The 14,924-nt window shown below is 57.3% G+C and overlaps 2 protein-coding genes across 5 annotated transcripts; both read right to left on the bottom strand.

Annotated features, from left to right (window-relative positions):
• Positions 1 to 414: 414 nt before the first annotated feature.
• On the bottom strand, positions 415 to 6,533 carry RHOC (ras homolog family member C). Of its 3 annotated transcripts, none has more exons than XM_042953457.1 (5): positions 6,427 to 6,533; positions 3,001 to 3,164; positions 2,345 to 2,465; positions 1,879 to 2,009; positions 415 to 1,110 (listed from the first exon to the last, which is right to left on the bottom strand). In XM_042953457.1, exons 2-5 carry the CDS (start codon positions 3,154 to 3,156, stop codon positions 937 to 939), a joined length of 582 nt encoding a protein of 193 aa, XP_042809391.1. In that variant the 5' UTR covers positions 3,157 to 3,164; positions 6,427 to 6,533; the 3' UTR covers positions 415 to 936. The 3 variants fall into 3 exon arrangements, with proteins under 3 accessions (XP_042809391.1, XP_042809393.1, XP_042809392.1); XM_042953459.1 differs by lacking the exon at positions 6,427 to 6,533 and adding an exon at positions 5,799 to 5,820; XM_042953458.1 differs by lacking the exon at positions 6,427 to 6,533 and adding an exon at positions 4,443 to 4,464.
• Positions 6,534 to 9,062: 2,529 nt separating this feature from the next.
• PPM1J (protein phosphatase, Mg2+/Mn2+ dependent 1J) lies at positions 9,063 to 14,883 on the bottom strand. Of its 2 annotated transcripts, XM_042953456.1 has the most exons (11): positions 13,994 to 14,882; positions 12,534 to 12,648; positions 11,922 to 12,032; positions 11,745 to 11,822; positions 11,349 to 11,461; positions 10,989 to 11,073; positions 10,322 to 10,440; positions 10,054 to 10,117; positions 9,794 to 9,901; positions 9,526 to 9,677; positions 9,063 to 9,381 (listed from the first exon to the last, which is right to left on the bottom strand). In XM_042953456.1, the coding sequence occupies exons 1-11, from the start codon at positions 14,317 to 14,319 to the stop codon at positions 9,234 to 9,236; spliced, it is 1,419 nt and encodes a 472-aa protein (XP_042809390.1). In that variant the 5' UTR covers positions 14,320 to 14,882; the 3' UTR covers positions 9,063 to 9,233. The 2 variants fall into 2 exon arrangements, with proteins under 2 accessions (XP_042809390.1, XP_042809389.1); XM_042953455.1 differs by having other exon boundaries at positions 11,745 to 12,032; positions 13,994 to 14,883.
• Positions 14,884 to 14,924: the final 41 nt, after the last annotated feature.

Genomic DNA, 14,924 nt, shown 5'->3' on the forward strand with positions numbered 1-14,924 from the left:
AAAAGCCTCCTTGTCTCCTCAGCCTGGCCCCCTCTGGCCTTGTGGCCTTCCCAAGCTCTCCAAAGCGACCCCAGAGGGGAGGGTGGGACCATCACACCCTGCCCAGGGCCCTACTCCTCCCAGCCAGAGAGGAACCCAGCCCCCAGGTCCAGGGGAGGAAACCCAGTGGGAGGCCACAAGGAAGCCACCCACAGGCTTCTAAGTTTAGCCCCTGCTCCAGACCACTCCCCTCACCCGCCTCCGAGGCCCAGAGCCAGGCATGACCTCATCCTTTGCTCCAAGACTCCGCCCTGCCTGCCCGGGAGTCCTGCCTTTGCAGACCGGGGGCCAGCCTGGCAAACAACTTGGGAGAGATGGGACTCTCGGCTCACAGCCAAGGCAGGGACCAGGAGAGAAAGACAGGAAGCTGCCACACACATGTTGGAGCCTGTGGCCTTTATTCATGTCCCCCCACCAAGAAGAGCCAGAGTCTAGGCCCCAGTCCAAAGCAGAACCGTCAGGGGCCCGGGGCTCTGGGTTACACCCTCCAAGTCCCCTACCCCAGACACTCCCGTGAGCCAGAAGTATATAAAGTGCTGGTGTGTGATGATCTTATGGGGAAGGCTGAAGGGATCAAGAGCCCCACCCCTGGACCAAGGCAGCAGGAGGAGGAACTCTGCTCTTGGAAGGGCAGGGAATTGCCCTAGGTTCCAGAGTATAGGGAGGGAGGGCCGGGCCGGGCCAGGCCGCCGCCGCCGCCGCCACCGCCGCCACCACCACCACCACGGGGTTGCTGGAGGGGGGCTGGCAAAATTCAGAAATTCAGATGCAGTCCTGGGCTGGGAGGAACTGAAAAGGGAGCCTTCGGCAAGGAGCCCTAAGAGGATGGGGCCAGGAGGTGGGCAGCTCTGCAACCCTATGAAGGGAGGGGGGGGAACAGGGGAGGCCTTGGGGGTCTCAGAGAATGGGACAACCCCTCCGGCGCTTATTCTTGCGAACCTGGAGGCCAGCCCGAGTGGCCATCTCAAATACCTCCCTCACCCCCTCCTTGGTCTTGGCCGAGCACTCGAGGTAGCCAAAGGCACTGATCCGGTTTGCCATGTCCCGGCCCTCCTCAGATCGCACGGGCTCCTGGGAAGACAGAAGTCGAGAGGTTAAAGGAAGCTGGTGGCTAAGTGCACCTCTCCCCACTTTAGCCATGAGTGTAGTGACTAGGACAAATGCATCTTCCAGCCCCAGCCACCCTGGGCAGTTTCTGGGCCAGGACCCAAGACTCTTAATGTTTACATCAGATGTCTCCATCAGCCCTATATCCCATGACACACCCTTCTCTGGCCTCAGCATCCAGCACCTCCTAACCAGTCTCCTGCCCATTCTCGCTTTTTTCCAATAAGTGCCCTACGGCTGCTAAAATTTTTCTAACGCACAGACGTGACCATATCTGCCCCCCCCCCGGTTGAAAGTTTTGCCATAACTATCCTTGTAGGAGAGTCCATATTCTTTATCCTGGCCTCTGGCTAGAGAGCCACCTACCAGGTAAACCAGCTCCCTCACTCTGGGCCTTCCGGCCATGCGGGCCCACTGGCATTGGAGTCAGCCCATACCTCAAGCAAAAGATCTATTATAAGAAGCTGCCTCTGAAGACAGGGATGTTCCTCTTCTTAATAGCCCCAACCCCCAAAGAATGGAAGCAAATAAAACGCCAAGTGACCCTGGACAAGTCACTGCATTCTCTGACAATTTCATCAGGTATGGTAGCGGAGAGCAAGAGCCCTTCTGGTTCTTCCTCGCCAGGGAGTAGGAGGTGGGCCTCCACTGCCTCACTGGGAAGTCCACTGGAGAGAAGACCCTAAGGAGGTCATCTGTCCCGGGGGCTCCAGGCCTGGCAGCCCCGCCCACCTGCTTCATCTTGGCCAGCTCTCTCCTCGTATGCTCATCTTGCCTCAGGTCCTTCTTGTTCCCCACTAGGATGATGGGCACGTTGGGGCAGAAGTGCTTCACCTCCGGGGTCCACTTCTCAGGAATGTTTTCTGCACAGACATGTCCCGACAGATGTTGGTGCCTCCACTTAGGCTAGAAAGCTCCCCCCAGGGTCCCCTTCTTTCCCCCCAGCAGTGTTAGAGGCTCTTCAGCACAACAGTCCCTTTCACAGCTCAAAGCCCCTCTGCCCCCACAGTACACCCTTGGAGCCCTCCCCAGGGCCAGAGTCACCACAGTGCAGGAGGCTGACAGGGCCCTGTCACAAGCCCCCCCAGCCTCGGCCTCTGATGGTGGCTGACAGGAGCTGAGGTGAGAGCTACCTCCGGTTGGCTGACTCCAAGGGGTTCTCAGTACCTTTTCTCCGACGCCCTCACCCCCACCTCACCCAGGCTGTCGGGGCTGTCGATGGAGAAGCACATGAGGATGACGTCAGTGTCCGGGTAGGAGAGAGGCCGCAGGCGATCGTAGTCTTCCTGCCCGGCCGTGTCCCACAGAGCCAGCTCCACCTGATGCATAGGCCCAGTGAGTAGCTGGCCTGAGGGCCCCAGTTACACCCCTCCCCTGCCACCCAGAGGTCCTCTTCTGAAACCACTGGTCCTTGTGGCTCACTCAACATTTACTGAGCACTTGCTACATGCCAGGGACAGCGCTAATCACCATCACACAATGTAAATAAGGTGAGGTCTTAGAAATCCTGAGACACGGGTGCTTGATCTCTTTGTAGTTTATGAGCTCCCTCGTGAGCACCGCTATCTGATTTAAGTGACAAAAGCCTTTGAAGGAGGCCTGACCACTATCCCCACTTTGCCATCAAAGGAGCTTAAGCTCAGAGGCAAAAGGACTGGGCCTGGGTTATAGAGCCAGGGCGTAGAGAAGAAGGAGGTGTATCTAGATTTCCTAAAACTAAAGTTTCACTTAAACTTGTACTGGCTCCAGCAGGGAGAGTGGAGCAGGGACATGGGTGGTGAGGCAGGACATCCAAGGTCCAAAGGGAGGGGGCGGGGTTCCCAGGGGGAGACGGGGAAGGTTCTTGGCCTTCACCTGCTTGCCGTCCACCTCTATGTCTGCGATGTAGTTCTCAAAGACAGTGGGGACGTAGACCTCTGGGAACTGGTCCTTGCTGAAGACGATGAGGAGGCAGGTCTTCCCACAGGCCCCATCTCCGACAATCACCAGCTTCTTTCTGATTGCAGCCATGGCTGGGGCTGGCAGGGAAGAGGCAGTGAGAATGTAGGGAAAAGCCAATATATCCAAAAACACTTCGCTGGGGCCCCCCAAGACCTGGAAACCAAGGCTTCCAGCAAAGAGAGGGAAGGGAGGGATAGGGGCTTGCCCAGGCACATTCTTGCCGAGAACCAATCGTTCAGTCAACTGAGCTTGAAATTCCTAATCTGAGGGTCAGGGACAGGTCTCCCTAGACGGATTAGAATACAGAAGTGGGAGGTGGAAGAATCAGGGAGCCAGAAAACAGGAGTTCTGATCTAATCCACCAACTGTAGGACCCTAGACACTTAAGAGGGGGGATCAGGGACATGTCTGGAAGGGCCAACTTTTATCTGCTATACATATCAGGGCTTCAAGTCAGACTTTGTTACCAGGATTCTGATACTTCTAAAGTTTAATAATCGCTAGGGTCCAATCAAGAACACATTGTCCCTCACTCAGGACAAGTCCTGCCTGCCCAGTCACAAATGAGGCATCCTCTCCAAGTCCACAGGCTAGTAGAACCAGCTACGAGGTGGCAGGTGGATAAGGGAAACTATGCTGAGCATTTCCACAAAAATCATCTCCTTCAGTTCCCAGAAGCCTGCAAGATCGATGGTGTGCTTCCCATTTTGCCAAACTAGGAAACAGGCTCTGTGAGGTTATAATGTGTGTTCAGAGCTGTGGCAGGGATGGCACTCAAAGCAGGGCTGTGTGACTCGAGACTCTGTTAGAGCCTTTTCTACGTATTACTCCAGAGATGGGAAAGAGAGCAGAGAGAAGGAAACCCAGAGGGCAGTGGCAGCGGCCAACCGGCTTCCCTGGCCCACCCCATCCCAGTCCCTAAAGCCAGCCCGAGTCACACAAAGAAGGCTCAGTCCCGGCAGTGCCCACAGCCCACATTCGGGCAGTCTGCCTTCCTCCCCCCTTCCTTCTGGGCCTGGCAGCAACACTGGGTCACTCAGCCCCAGGCAGGGGACAATGACCACACTGTAGGGAGCCACACATCCACCACAGCAGAGTGACTGAGAATAATCCACTAGGGAATCACCTCCACCCACCCCGCGGACCAGCCCCTTCCTCTCCTCTGTCCAGCTCACCCCAAGGCCCTGCCCACCCCTCCCTGTGACTCAGGGCGAGGAGTCAGCTTCCCGAGGTTTCCATATGTCCCCGGCCCCTAACACACAAGAGCAAGCATCTGCACAGTTCATCACACCTACCCAGCCTCCCTGCCCCTGAGCTGAGCCTCACTTCCTCCCTCCCTGGGGAGAGGAGCTGACCTCCAGCCGGCTGAGGTTCCCAGGCCTCCAGCCTTGGAGGAAGAGAGGGCGGGCTCTGAGAGCTGAGAGGCGGTCGAGGCTGTAGGGAAGGGGGAGGGGGCTAGAGCCTGAGCTGGGAGGAGCTCCCAAAAAAAAGAGCTGAACAAGGACCAGTCCCAGCACCAGCCAGGCAAGGAGTAGTTAAGAGAGAAGGGGATGGTAACCTGATCTCTGCCCCAGACCTGGCTTTTTCTCTCCGTCCCACATCCTGTCAAACTGGGCTGAACTCTTGTACTCCCCACATACCACCACCTCACAGCCTGGCTTTGGTCTGCCTTTTAGGAAAGCGAATTCTCCAAGCCCAAAGCTAGTTCTCTTCAACAGTAGGATCCTGGGTGGCCTCCCGCTCCTACACACACACACACACACACACACACACACACACACACGTACAAAACTGGGATGAGAGGAAGTGGATATGAGTCAGAGAGAATTTATAGGAGTTCAGAGGATACAGCCACACTCTCCCCACCACAAAAGGGGCTCTCTCTCTGATACCCCAAGACAGGCAAGAAGGCATTCACCCTGCCAGCCGATCTCCTCCAAAACTGGAAACCACCTTCAAAAAGGGGGTTCCCCGGAAATTCTGCCCAGGTGATCAACTCCCCCCACCCACTCCCACTGGTTCCATTGGTCCAGCTGTGTGAAAAACAAAACAAAACAAAACAAAACAGGCTGGGGTAGCCCCGCCTGGGATGGGCAGTGTTGATGAAAGACAGTCACCACCAGGGTGAGTACCAGTTGTTTAGGTGTGAGGATGCCACTACCTGCCTGCAGCAGGACAGTTTAGATGACACCCCATGGTGGGAGCCACAGGCCAGAACTCAGGGGCAAGGGCATGCATTAAGTACCCTGAAGCCCCCAGCTCAATTAGAAGACTTTCCCTTCAGGCTCTCAGTTGGGCAAGAAGGGCAGCTGGCCTAGGCCAAGCCAGGACACCAGGCCCAAGGCCAGCATGGCAAGGACAACAGCTCCCTATTAGAGGCAGCCCCAGAAGAACTGCCCCGCTGACCCTAAGATGGGCAACCAAACACCACACAGAGGCTGTAATGGAGCCTGAAGCTCCTGGAGCCTTCCCTGAGACCAGACAACCCGCCCTCTCCTCAATCATTCTCTAGACTTCCAGAGGAACCAGAGGTAGGCTGTACAAAGCGGATCAGCTCTAAGGTCTAGGAAAGGAATCAGATACCACCTCAACTTTAAAACCAGAAGTAAGAACAGGACGCAGCCTTGCATCCTCCCAGCCCAAAGCCCCAGGATAATCCTGGGTTGGGGAGTATAAGGGAGGGGTCTGGAAGGGAGGAGATTCTTACTTACACAAAAAGGAGCTGGATGCTTCCCAATCTCCCCTACCTCCCGCCCCAGGCACACTCCAGGAAGCTTCTGGGGAGGTGTCCAGACCTCTCCGAGCAGTGGCAGCCCCCACTGGCCACACCACGCCCCTATTCCCGCCATTCCACCGGCCTGGCCTGGGGGAATTCCCACCTCCACCCGGATTTGTGCCCGGACCCACACCCCACCCCAGGTCCACATCGGGCCGCCCAGCTTGGGAGCTACAGCGTCTGGAATTGGGCTCCCTCGCGGAGACCCAAGTTGCCTCCTGGCTTCTCGCCCGGCGGGGCAGGTTCCGGGAAGCCGGGAGGGGAAAGGCAGGGACCCAGGCTCGGACACAGGAGCCGAGAGGCCCTGAGGGGCAGTTCCCGGAACAGGGGGGGGTGGGGGGGTGGGGAGGAGCCCTCGCTGCAGCCCAGGGAGGGGCCGAGAGGGCCCGACCCCCGCACAGCCCAGACGCCGCGTCCCGAGGGAAGGAGGGCGGCCCGCGCTCTGTCCAAAGCCCCCTCCCCGGCCGGCGCCCGGAGCTCCGGCCCAGAGGAGGGGAGCGAAAGTGCTCTCCCGGGGTCGAGTTCCCGGGACGCCCCGCCACCCTAGCCCCCGGCCCGGGTACCTTCCGCTCCGCTGCCTCCAGCTGCGCGGCCAATGCGGGAGGCTGAGACTGACCCGGGGGGCCCCGCCCCGCCCTCCTTCAGCGCAGCGGCGGGGAGGGGCGGACCCGGCTGGGGGAGGGACCGGCCGGGGGCGGCCCTTGGCTCTGCCCGCCCACCGCCCAGCCGGGGGCCACAGCTGCTGGCCCCCGCCGCTGGCCGGGGGTCGAGGGTGGGATGCCGGGCGGGTTGGGGAGTGGGCGGCGGGTGGGCCCCCTCGAGGACTCAGTCTCTGCTCCGCCTTCCAGCCCCCGGGGGTGGACCGGCGTCGGGAAAGTTGCGAGGCACTCGGGGTGGGGTCGGAAAGGGCCGCTGCTGCCCTCCCGTGGCCAACCGGCCACCGGCGCCTACACGCCCCGGGACCTCGCGGGAGGGGGGCTGCGGAAGACGCCCGCCCTCCTCTCGTAAAATCCTGCGGAGTAAGTACCGCTCAACATCACGCCCCAACCTTGAGGACCTTTCACATCCTTTGAGACCCAGGTCACCTTTCCACTTCACAATGCCCGTCCTTCCCCCAGCCTGGAGTTTCCATGAGTCCAATTACTGTGGACCCCTCAAAGGGCGCTCCTTGAAACCTTTTCTGATCCCCAGCTGGGAAGTCAGCTTCCATCCCCAATGCGTTATTTCGGTGCCGCTAGGGACACTGCCCCGGTCCATTATGTCGCCTTGGGTATTTACCTGCACGGGTATCTCTTTTCCTGTTGAAGTGGCTGAGAAGGTTGGAAGGTGAGGAAGCCTACCAATATATTTCGTTAGCTTGTGACCTATACGCTACATAGCTCGGCCCTTTTAATACTCATCATGGATCTTTGGGTTAAGTATACCCATCTCCGTTTGCCTGTAAGGATATTGAGGCTCAGAGAAGTGGCTTGCCCAAATTTTTGCTATTAGTATGTACCTGAGAATTCAGACAGGCTTGTCTGGCTCCCGAGTTGGTGCTCTCTCCCTGCTGTCCTTTATGCTCTCCCCACCCCCCATCCCTCACCACTGCCTAGCACACTGCCTGGCACACAACAGGTTTTCAAGACATAATCGCTGAATGAATGAATGTCAGCAATCACGCAGATTTTAAAGATCTGAAGTGCAACCCACACATTTGATAAATGAGTAAACTGAGGTCCAGAGAAGTTTGGTCCCCAGACCTCTTAACTGGTTCAGTAAACACGCTGTGTGTGAATGGAGACCTATGTGCTCAGTTCAAATTGATTTCTGTCTTCAAAGAACTTACAGTCTAAATTTGGAATACATACAACTTAAAGATAGCAAGTTATTGAGCCCTTATTACATGCACCTGGGTCTACATAAACACATGGACTACTTTAGTCTTACAACAATTCTAGAAGGTAGCACTGCTATCTCCATTTTGCTGAGAAGCAAACTGAGGCTCAGAGAGGTTGCAGAGCTCGTGGTAGGTCTGGCACCAGAACCCAAACAGCTGGACTCTAGAGCCTCTGCCCTTAACTGCTACTCCATACCCACTACTTTTTTTTTTTAATGTATATTTATTTATTTTGAGAGAGAGAAAGAGTGGGGAAGGAGCAGAGAGATAGAGACAGAGAGAGAGAGAGAGAGAGAGAGAGAGAGAGAGAGAGAATCCCAAGCAGGCTCCTCACTGTCAGCACAGAGCCCCACGTGGGGCTCGATCTCATGAACCACGAGATCATGACCTGAGCCAAAATCAAGAGTAGGTCGCTTAACCAACTGAGCCACCCAGGCGCCCCCATACCCACTCCTAGTGTAGACAGTTACATTACAGCCGGCAGTGGCTGTAGTGGGGGCATGCATGGGCTGTGGGATACCTAGCCCCGAAGGACAGGTGAAGTGTTCCAGATAAGGTGATGTGTAGACGTTAAATGAGTTGGAGCCACAACAGGCCCAAAGAATTATGGAACCCCCAGGAGGGTGGGGGTGGGGCTGAAAGATGGGGCTGGAGAAGGAAGCAGTGGCTAGATTATGAATGTCCTTGTATGCCATACTCAAGAGTTGAGTGTTGATTTTGGTCTAGGTGCACTAGGAAGCCACCGAAATGTTCTCTCAAGGGAATAACCAATCAGATCCACACTGTGGAAAGGTCACATTGGGGCATACAGGGGCATGGAGTTAGGAGGCTAATGTACTAGTAACAGTAGGGGTGGGGACAAATATGAAATATATTTTGTAACATATAATCAACAGTATGTAGTGATTGATTCACTTGCTGAGTAAAGACAGACGCCAAAGGTGACCAACTCCAAGATTTCTAACTTGAGCCGATGAGCTGGTGCCCACTGGCATGGTGAACCAGAAGGCACGCGTTTGTAGGAAAATGGTGGATTCTGACATTCGTTGAGTTGAAGTGCCTGTGGGATGTCGAGGAGATGTTCAGGAGACAAGCTATATGAACATCAAGTTCAGGAAAGACCTGGGCTGGAAATACTGACTTGGAAAACGCCAGGAGGTGGATGAAGCCATGGACATGGATAAGAGCACGTGGAGTGGGAAGAGCAGAGGGTGGAAGAAGGAGCCTGGGAGCACTACATATTTAGGACGGCTTCGGGGGGTTCTTTCCACCACCTGAAAGGGCCTTTCAGTTTCTAATCAAAGTAAATAAAGACACACGTTTTATCCATGTGGTTTATTTGCCATTAGCTGTAATTCTGGATCTAACTGACACCCCTTCTTCAGTTAAGTTGGCACTAAAGAAGGTCAGGGAGACAACTTCTGATTTGGGTTGGCAGAGGGTAAGCAGGGAGAGGCTAGGATGTTGGGGGCAGGGTCAGGGCTGAGCCCCTCAGGAGTAACTGCCTGGCCCTCCCAGGGGGATGACGAAGACCGAGATGTCATCCCCGGAACCCAGCTTGTTGTTGGGGAGACGCCAGCCACGGTCCCGGGGGGTGCCCCGGGCCCCCAGGACCAGAGCTTGGGCCAGAGCCGTGTACCTGCCAGGAGCACACGTGCACATTCATGTACCAACATGTAAATGGGAAGATCGATACACAGGCCCTCATGTGGGTCCCCAAGCATTGCTTCCCTTTGCCCCTACCTTCCCCACTGTCATCCCCCCACTGCCCTACAACTCCTACCTGCTGGGGTCATTGGGCTCATAGGCCGACAGCACCCTGTCCACAGTGGCAGCTACCTCACAGTCACTGGTGACATCCCACAGCCCATCTGTTCCCAGGACTAGCACATCATCCGGGCAGTGTTCATACTGTGTCAGGTCATACACTCGTACCTGGTGGGAGAAGAGAGTGAAGAAGGAGCTTGGGGACAAAATGACCCTGGTAAGAAGCCAGCCTGAGGCCCCCAGAGGAGGGAAGGAATGGTTGAGGTAGCCCCCATTCGGCTCACCTCAGGGAAGCAGGAGAGGAAGGGCTTGATGGGCAGAGTGGAGCTGCAGACCTTGAGGTTGTGGTCTCCCAAGCCCCGGGTCACCCCAATGGTGGCCATCACTCGAGCCTAAAGGGAATGAGTATGGGTGCTGCCACAGCCCTCTCCCAGGCTCCAAAGCTGTGGGCCCTCCCACCCCTACCCTCAGGTAGAACCTCCACCTCCCTAGACAAGTTGTGGTGGGTCCTCCTGCCCTCTCCCACCTCTACCATGGAGTTTACCTTTTTGCCCTCCCCACAGACCAGAGGAAACCTGAGATCCTCCAGCTCGATCTTTTTGTAGGCCCTGGGGAGGGGGGAGTACAGGAGGCATCACCCAGGCATCAAAGCCCCCCCTCCCCTAGGAGCCATGCCCCTCACACAAACCCCTAAGAAGGACCACATCCCCCCAACCCCCAGCCTGGCCCAGCCTCCAGCTTCCACCTTGCTGCTGGTGAGGGACTGGTTGTGTTGCCATGGGAACGTGCCCCAGCTCTGAGGGAAGTGTTACCAGCCGGTCATGTTCTGGTCCCGGTACAGCATCCTCTGCCCCAGCTCCTTGGGCTGAATTCTGCGGGGGAACTCAAGGTGGGTGAATTCACCACCTAGCAGCTCTGGTTTCAGGAAGCCCTGAGGTTGGGAGTGGCCGGACAAGAGCAGAGGCCAGGGAGCATTAGGCTTACAGCACACCCTGGTGTATAGATGTTAATTACAGTAGGGCCTTAAATGGAGTTTACCATGCACCACGCGCTGTTCTAATACTAATGTATAGGAGCTCATTTTAACCCTCACAACAACCCTTAAGGCAGGAACTAGTGTTGCAAGGGAACCGTCTGATGATCAGTTAGCAAAGTACTCGAACTGGGATTCAAACCCAGGCAGTCCAGCTCCAGAGTTAGGACTTTAAAGCACTAAGCCACACTGCCTCTCATGGGCCTTTGCTATTTCCATTCCCCACTTCTGACTCCACTTCCTTCCTCAGCTGGGGCCACAGTGGGAGCACTGGAGTAACCCACATTCCTTCCTCCTACATGTTCCACCAGGTCAGCCGTAGTCTGCAGAATAGCCTTCCCAGTGAGCAGGTGAGGAGCTGTCTGTGCAGTAGGGATGGGGACATAGGCTACAGAGAGCCACAGAGTCCACAAAGAATGGGAGTAGAGCGTTTAGTTCCTACTTACAAGCAGCTGAAGACGCTGGCGCTCAGTCTCCGGGGTGAACTCCCGGGACATTGGAATGATTTCACCATTCCGGACAATGATGGCTCTGCCCAGAGAAAGAAAAGGTTTGGGCTTGGCTCTCCTCAGCCCCCTTGTGGAGAATTCCAGAAAGACCAGGCTTTCCCCATAATGACCCTTAGGGTTCCTCACCCAGACCCCCATCTTTCCTCCCCTTGTGGTCCTTCCTTATGTCTGTAACTGCTCCTGACCCCATCCCTCCCTCCAGTTTTTGATTTTTAAAACCCACCACCTCACTGTCTTCTATGCCCCCATCCCAGAGAGTGGGACCCCTTGTAGGCATTTGCAACCCCCCCACCATACCTGCTGTCACCTGCATTGGCCACATACACCTTGCCTAGCAAGTAGACTACAACCAGTGCACAGCAGCCCCCCTCCACTTGGTGGCCGCGCCGCTCCCGGGCCATCTGCTCATCCTGCCACGTGAAGGAGGGTCAAAGGGGTGAATGAAGAGGTTCCAGGCACACAACCACCGCCCCCATCTGCAGAAATAAACTGGCCCAGCCAAGCCACACTGGAGGAGAGGAGGGAAGACATGGGTATAGCTAACTACTCCTTCCCTCCCTACTGAACCAAGCTCTGCTCAGGCCCTCAAAGGTGTTGTGGGTTCTCAGGGTCACCCACTTAGGCCACTTGATCCCCATCCAGAGTTGACCAGAGTGACTGCCTAGCAGGCTCTTGCCAGGACCACCCACTCACCATAAACTGGAAGGCATTCTCAATCGCCCCCACTACCAGGCTCTCATGGGTCACTTCCTTCTGCGAAGACCAGCAGGACTGAGGACCAACCAAGTGAGAAGGATCAGAGGAACCTGCGGCCCCTGGGGTAGACGGGAGGCAGAGGGGAGGTGGCGAGGGGTCCTGGAGTATCTCTACCAGGTCTTTTAGCTGCTCCCGGATGTGGCGATGAAGGAGCCTGGAGGCCATTTCGGCAGCTCCGCCCCCTGCATGCCCATCAAACAGGCCCCAGTAGTAGAAGCAGAGTCCCTGGTGGAGGAAAAGTTGGAGGTGAGTGAGGGAGAGAGAGAGAGAGAGAGAGAGAGAGAGTGTGTGTGTGTGTGTGTGTGTGTGGCTTGTATTATGTAAGACTCTGGGGCATCCATATAAACATCCGAGAGGAGGTCAGAGTTTGGCATTAAAGGCAAATTAGATTTGTTCACTCATTTACCAAGGGCCTATTATGTGTCAGAAAGAAAAGCATCAAAAAAGCCAAACTCCAAGGATAAAATATGCAAAAATAAATATTGGTAATTAATTAATTACCATCCATAAATACAGTAGTACCTATATTCTAAGTGGAAAACTGAACATTTATACTGACATTCTAACTGTTCAAATGCCACATAAAGGTTCTGTGTCAGAGGTAGAAAGCTAGTGAGTTAGGAGTTAGGTCTTCCACATGTCTCGGATTTAAAACCAGATGCCTAGAATCCCCCGGAAGAGATGTGACCAGGTTTCTGGAGGCTAGGGGCTGGGGTGGGGGCTTACCTGGCCTCGGCTAGGCTCCCTAGGTACCCCTGAAACACTCCTCCGACCTTCCACATACACCACTTCACAGCAAGCCTGGTCCTCATTGTGCCGGCTTTTGCCAGCATTGATGACCCTGCCAGGCCAGAGTGACCACATCAGGTTGGACACCAGACCAGGTCCTGGAATAACCCCCACCTTAGACACACACACCCTCTCTAGCCTGCTGGCCAAACTGAGAAAGGTCACAGCCACCTGGGATCCAGGCCAGAAAGAGGAGGGGAAGGGAGGCAGGGCAAGGCACGAGGAGTACTGTCTGGGTGTCAGGCCCCACCACCTCACAGAAAAGCCAGCAGCAGCACCTGCCTGCCTCAGTTCCCCCATCCCCTGCAAAGGGGGCACCCCTGTGGGCTGCTGGGGAAAGGGTTGGACAGGGGCAGCAGGAGGTCTTACTATCCTGCTTGCCAAGACCCTACATCCCGCCCTGAAGCCTAGTCAACTTTTCTAGTGCCTGGTCCACAGCACCCCACCCTCACGGGCACACCCACCTTTATCTTAAAATCTTCCAGTGAAAGTTTCTGCTGCTTTGGCAGTGAGGCAGTGCTCCAGCCCAGATAGGGAAAGAGGAATTGAAATAGGGCAGGGGTGGAAGCCCACCTGGACTGCGCAGAAGCCACATAAGCCACCAACTCTTCTCAGATAGAAAGCTAAAGGAGCTGGCGGTGGGGCCACGGGTCTACCAGCCACCACCCTCAGCGACCTCAGCGCCCCCGTCTCCCTCAAAGCTCTGCTTTCCCAGTAGATGCATTAAAATACACCCGGCCTGGGAGCAAGCCGGCTGCTCCCGCCACTCCGACCGGGGGTCCGCGTCTTTGCCTGGCCAGCGCAATGCCCCCCGCCAAGGGGCGTTCAAAGGGGACCCTCCTGCTTCCCGGGCGGCCCCCTCCCCCGCCCCTGGGGAAGCCGGAGGCCGCCTGGTGTCGCGGGCTATTTCTGGGTGTGGAGGGGGAGGGGAACGGTAAGAGGGACAGGGAACTGGGGCGCCGGGGTCGGGAAGCCCGGGAGCGAATCTTTCTGGCTGTCATCTCCTCTATGAAAAGCGCCCCGGGCCTCCTTGAAGCCCCGCCTCCCCTAGCCATTAAACTGCCGGGCTCCAACAGAGAACTGGCCAACTCATCCTTCACGGGGCCCTCCGCTCTCCGGGCTCCGGGCTCTGGAAGGGAACAAGGTCCTGAGGCGGCGCGGGTGAGGGAAGTCAACGAGCTGGAAGATCCTGAGGAAGACTGCACCGACTTGAGAAGCGGCTGGGAGGGGGTGCAGCCCGAAGCCCAGAGGATAGCAAAGGTCCTGGGAGAAGGGAGTTCCCAGCGCCGAGCGCCGCCAGGGGCACGCATCCCAGCGCCGGGGATGCCCAGCTGGGGAAGGGTCTAAGTAAGGGCTGGGGGTCCCATCCTGGCTAGGGTGTTCCCGGGGACGCTCACTCGGCGTAGCCCGTGCTCCAGGGCAGGCGACGGCCGGTGTCCGGGGGGCTTTGCACAGCCCGGCCAGCGTGGTCGTCAGCGCGTCGCAGCCCCCCTGGGCTCAGCTGCAGAAAGGTCGGTCGGGAGAAGCTCGCTCGAGCCTCTACTGTCTTCGCGGGCGCCGAGCTCCCGCTCCCAGCCCTCGCCGGAGGGCTCCTGGGCGCTTCTGGAGGGACGGCAGGCTGCGCGGAGGGCGCGTTGGACAGGTCTGGGGACTTGGGGCGCGGAGGCGGGGCGCCCCCGGAGCTCACCAGGTGCGCCACGGCCGAGCGCACCCGGTTTAGCATGCTGCCTCCCTGCCCCGCCCTCGGCGTGGCCCCGCCCCGAGTCAGGCCCCGCCCCCCTAGGGCGCGCGGTGGGCGGTGCTCGCTCCTGCGGGCTCTCCACGGCCATTGGCTCCGCGAGGGCAGGGCGGGTCCCGGGAAAACTTCCTCCTGCTCTGGGCCGCCCCTGCACCGCCCTGCTGGTTCGCGGCCTCTTCCCTCCTAGTTCCGGCTACGCTCCGCCTCAGTTCCTTTGGGGAAGAAGGGTCTGCTGTTGTGGGAAGGGGAGGGAAGGACACCCTCCAGCTTAGACATCAGCTAGAACTTCCCCATTGTGACGGGGTGGGTGGTGTCTCCTCGCCTTCCGTTCCTAGCAGCTACCCCGGAGGATGATGGAGCTGATGACCTCAGAGCGAAACCAGCAGCTTCGGCGACCCGCTGGGTGTGAGGCACCTGGTGTGACAACACCTCTGGCTGGGGCTGCCGGAGTGAGAGTGAAGGCGAGCCAGCTGGTGCTGGGTGTGCTGTGGGGGTGTGAACGAGGCGGGCTGGAGTCGACCATCCTGAATTAGGGAGCTGGGGGTAACTTCTTGGGCTCCTGAGAGGGCCCTGCTCCCCATGACCTCTAG

Source organism: Panthera leo, chromosome C1 (assembly GCF_018350215.1).
Source record: "Panthera leo isolate Ple1 chromosome C1, P.leo_Ple1_pat1.1, whole genome shotgun sequence".
In the NCBI taxonomy this organism is placed as follows: Eukaryota; Metazoa; Chordata; class Mammalia; order Carnivora; family Felidae; genus Panthera; species Panthera leo.

Bases quoted from the DNA above. Each gene is read 5' to 3' on its own strand.
- RHOC (XM_042953457.1), bottom strand. From the start codon at position 3,156: ATGGCTGCAATCAGAAAGAAGCTGGTGATTGTCGGAGATGGGGCCTGT. The intron at 2,466-3,000 runs GTGAAGGCCAAG...CCTATGCATCAG, and splicing joins TAGAGGTGGACGGCAAGCAG to GTGGAGCTGGCTCTGTGGGA. The intron at 2,010-2,344 runs GTGAGGTGGGGG...ATGTCTGTGCAG, and splicing joins CGACAGCCCCGACAGCCTGG to AAAACATTCCTGAGAAGTGG.
- PPM1J (XM_042953455.1), bottom strand. From the start codon at position 14,319: ATGCTAAACCGGGTGCGCTCGGCCGTGGCGCACCTGGTGAGCTCCGGG. The intron at 12,649-13,993 runs GTGAGCGTCCCC...CTGGCCTGGCAG, and splicing joins TGGAGCACGGGCTACGCCGA to GGTCATCAATGCTGGCAAAA. The intron at 9,382-9,525 runs GTAGGAGTTGTA...TGCTCCTGGCAG, and splicing joins GAGCCCAATGACCCCAGCAG to GTACACGGCTCTGGCCCAAG.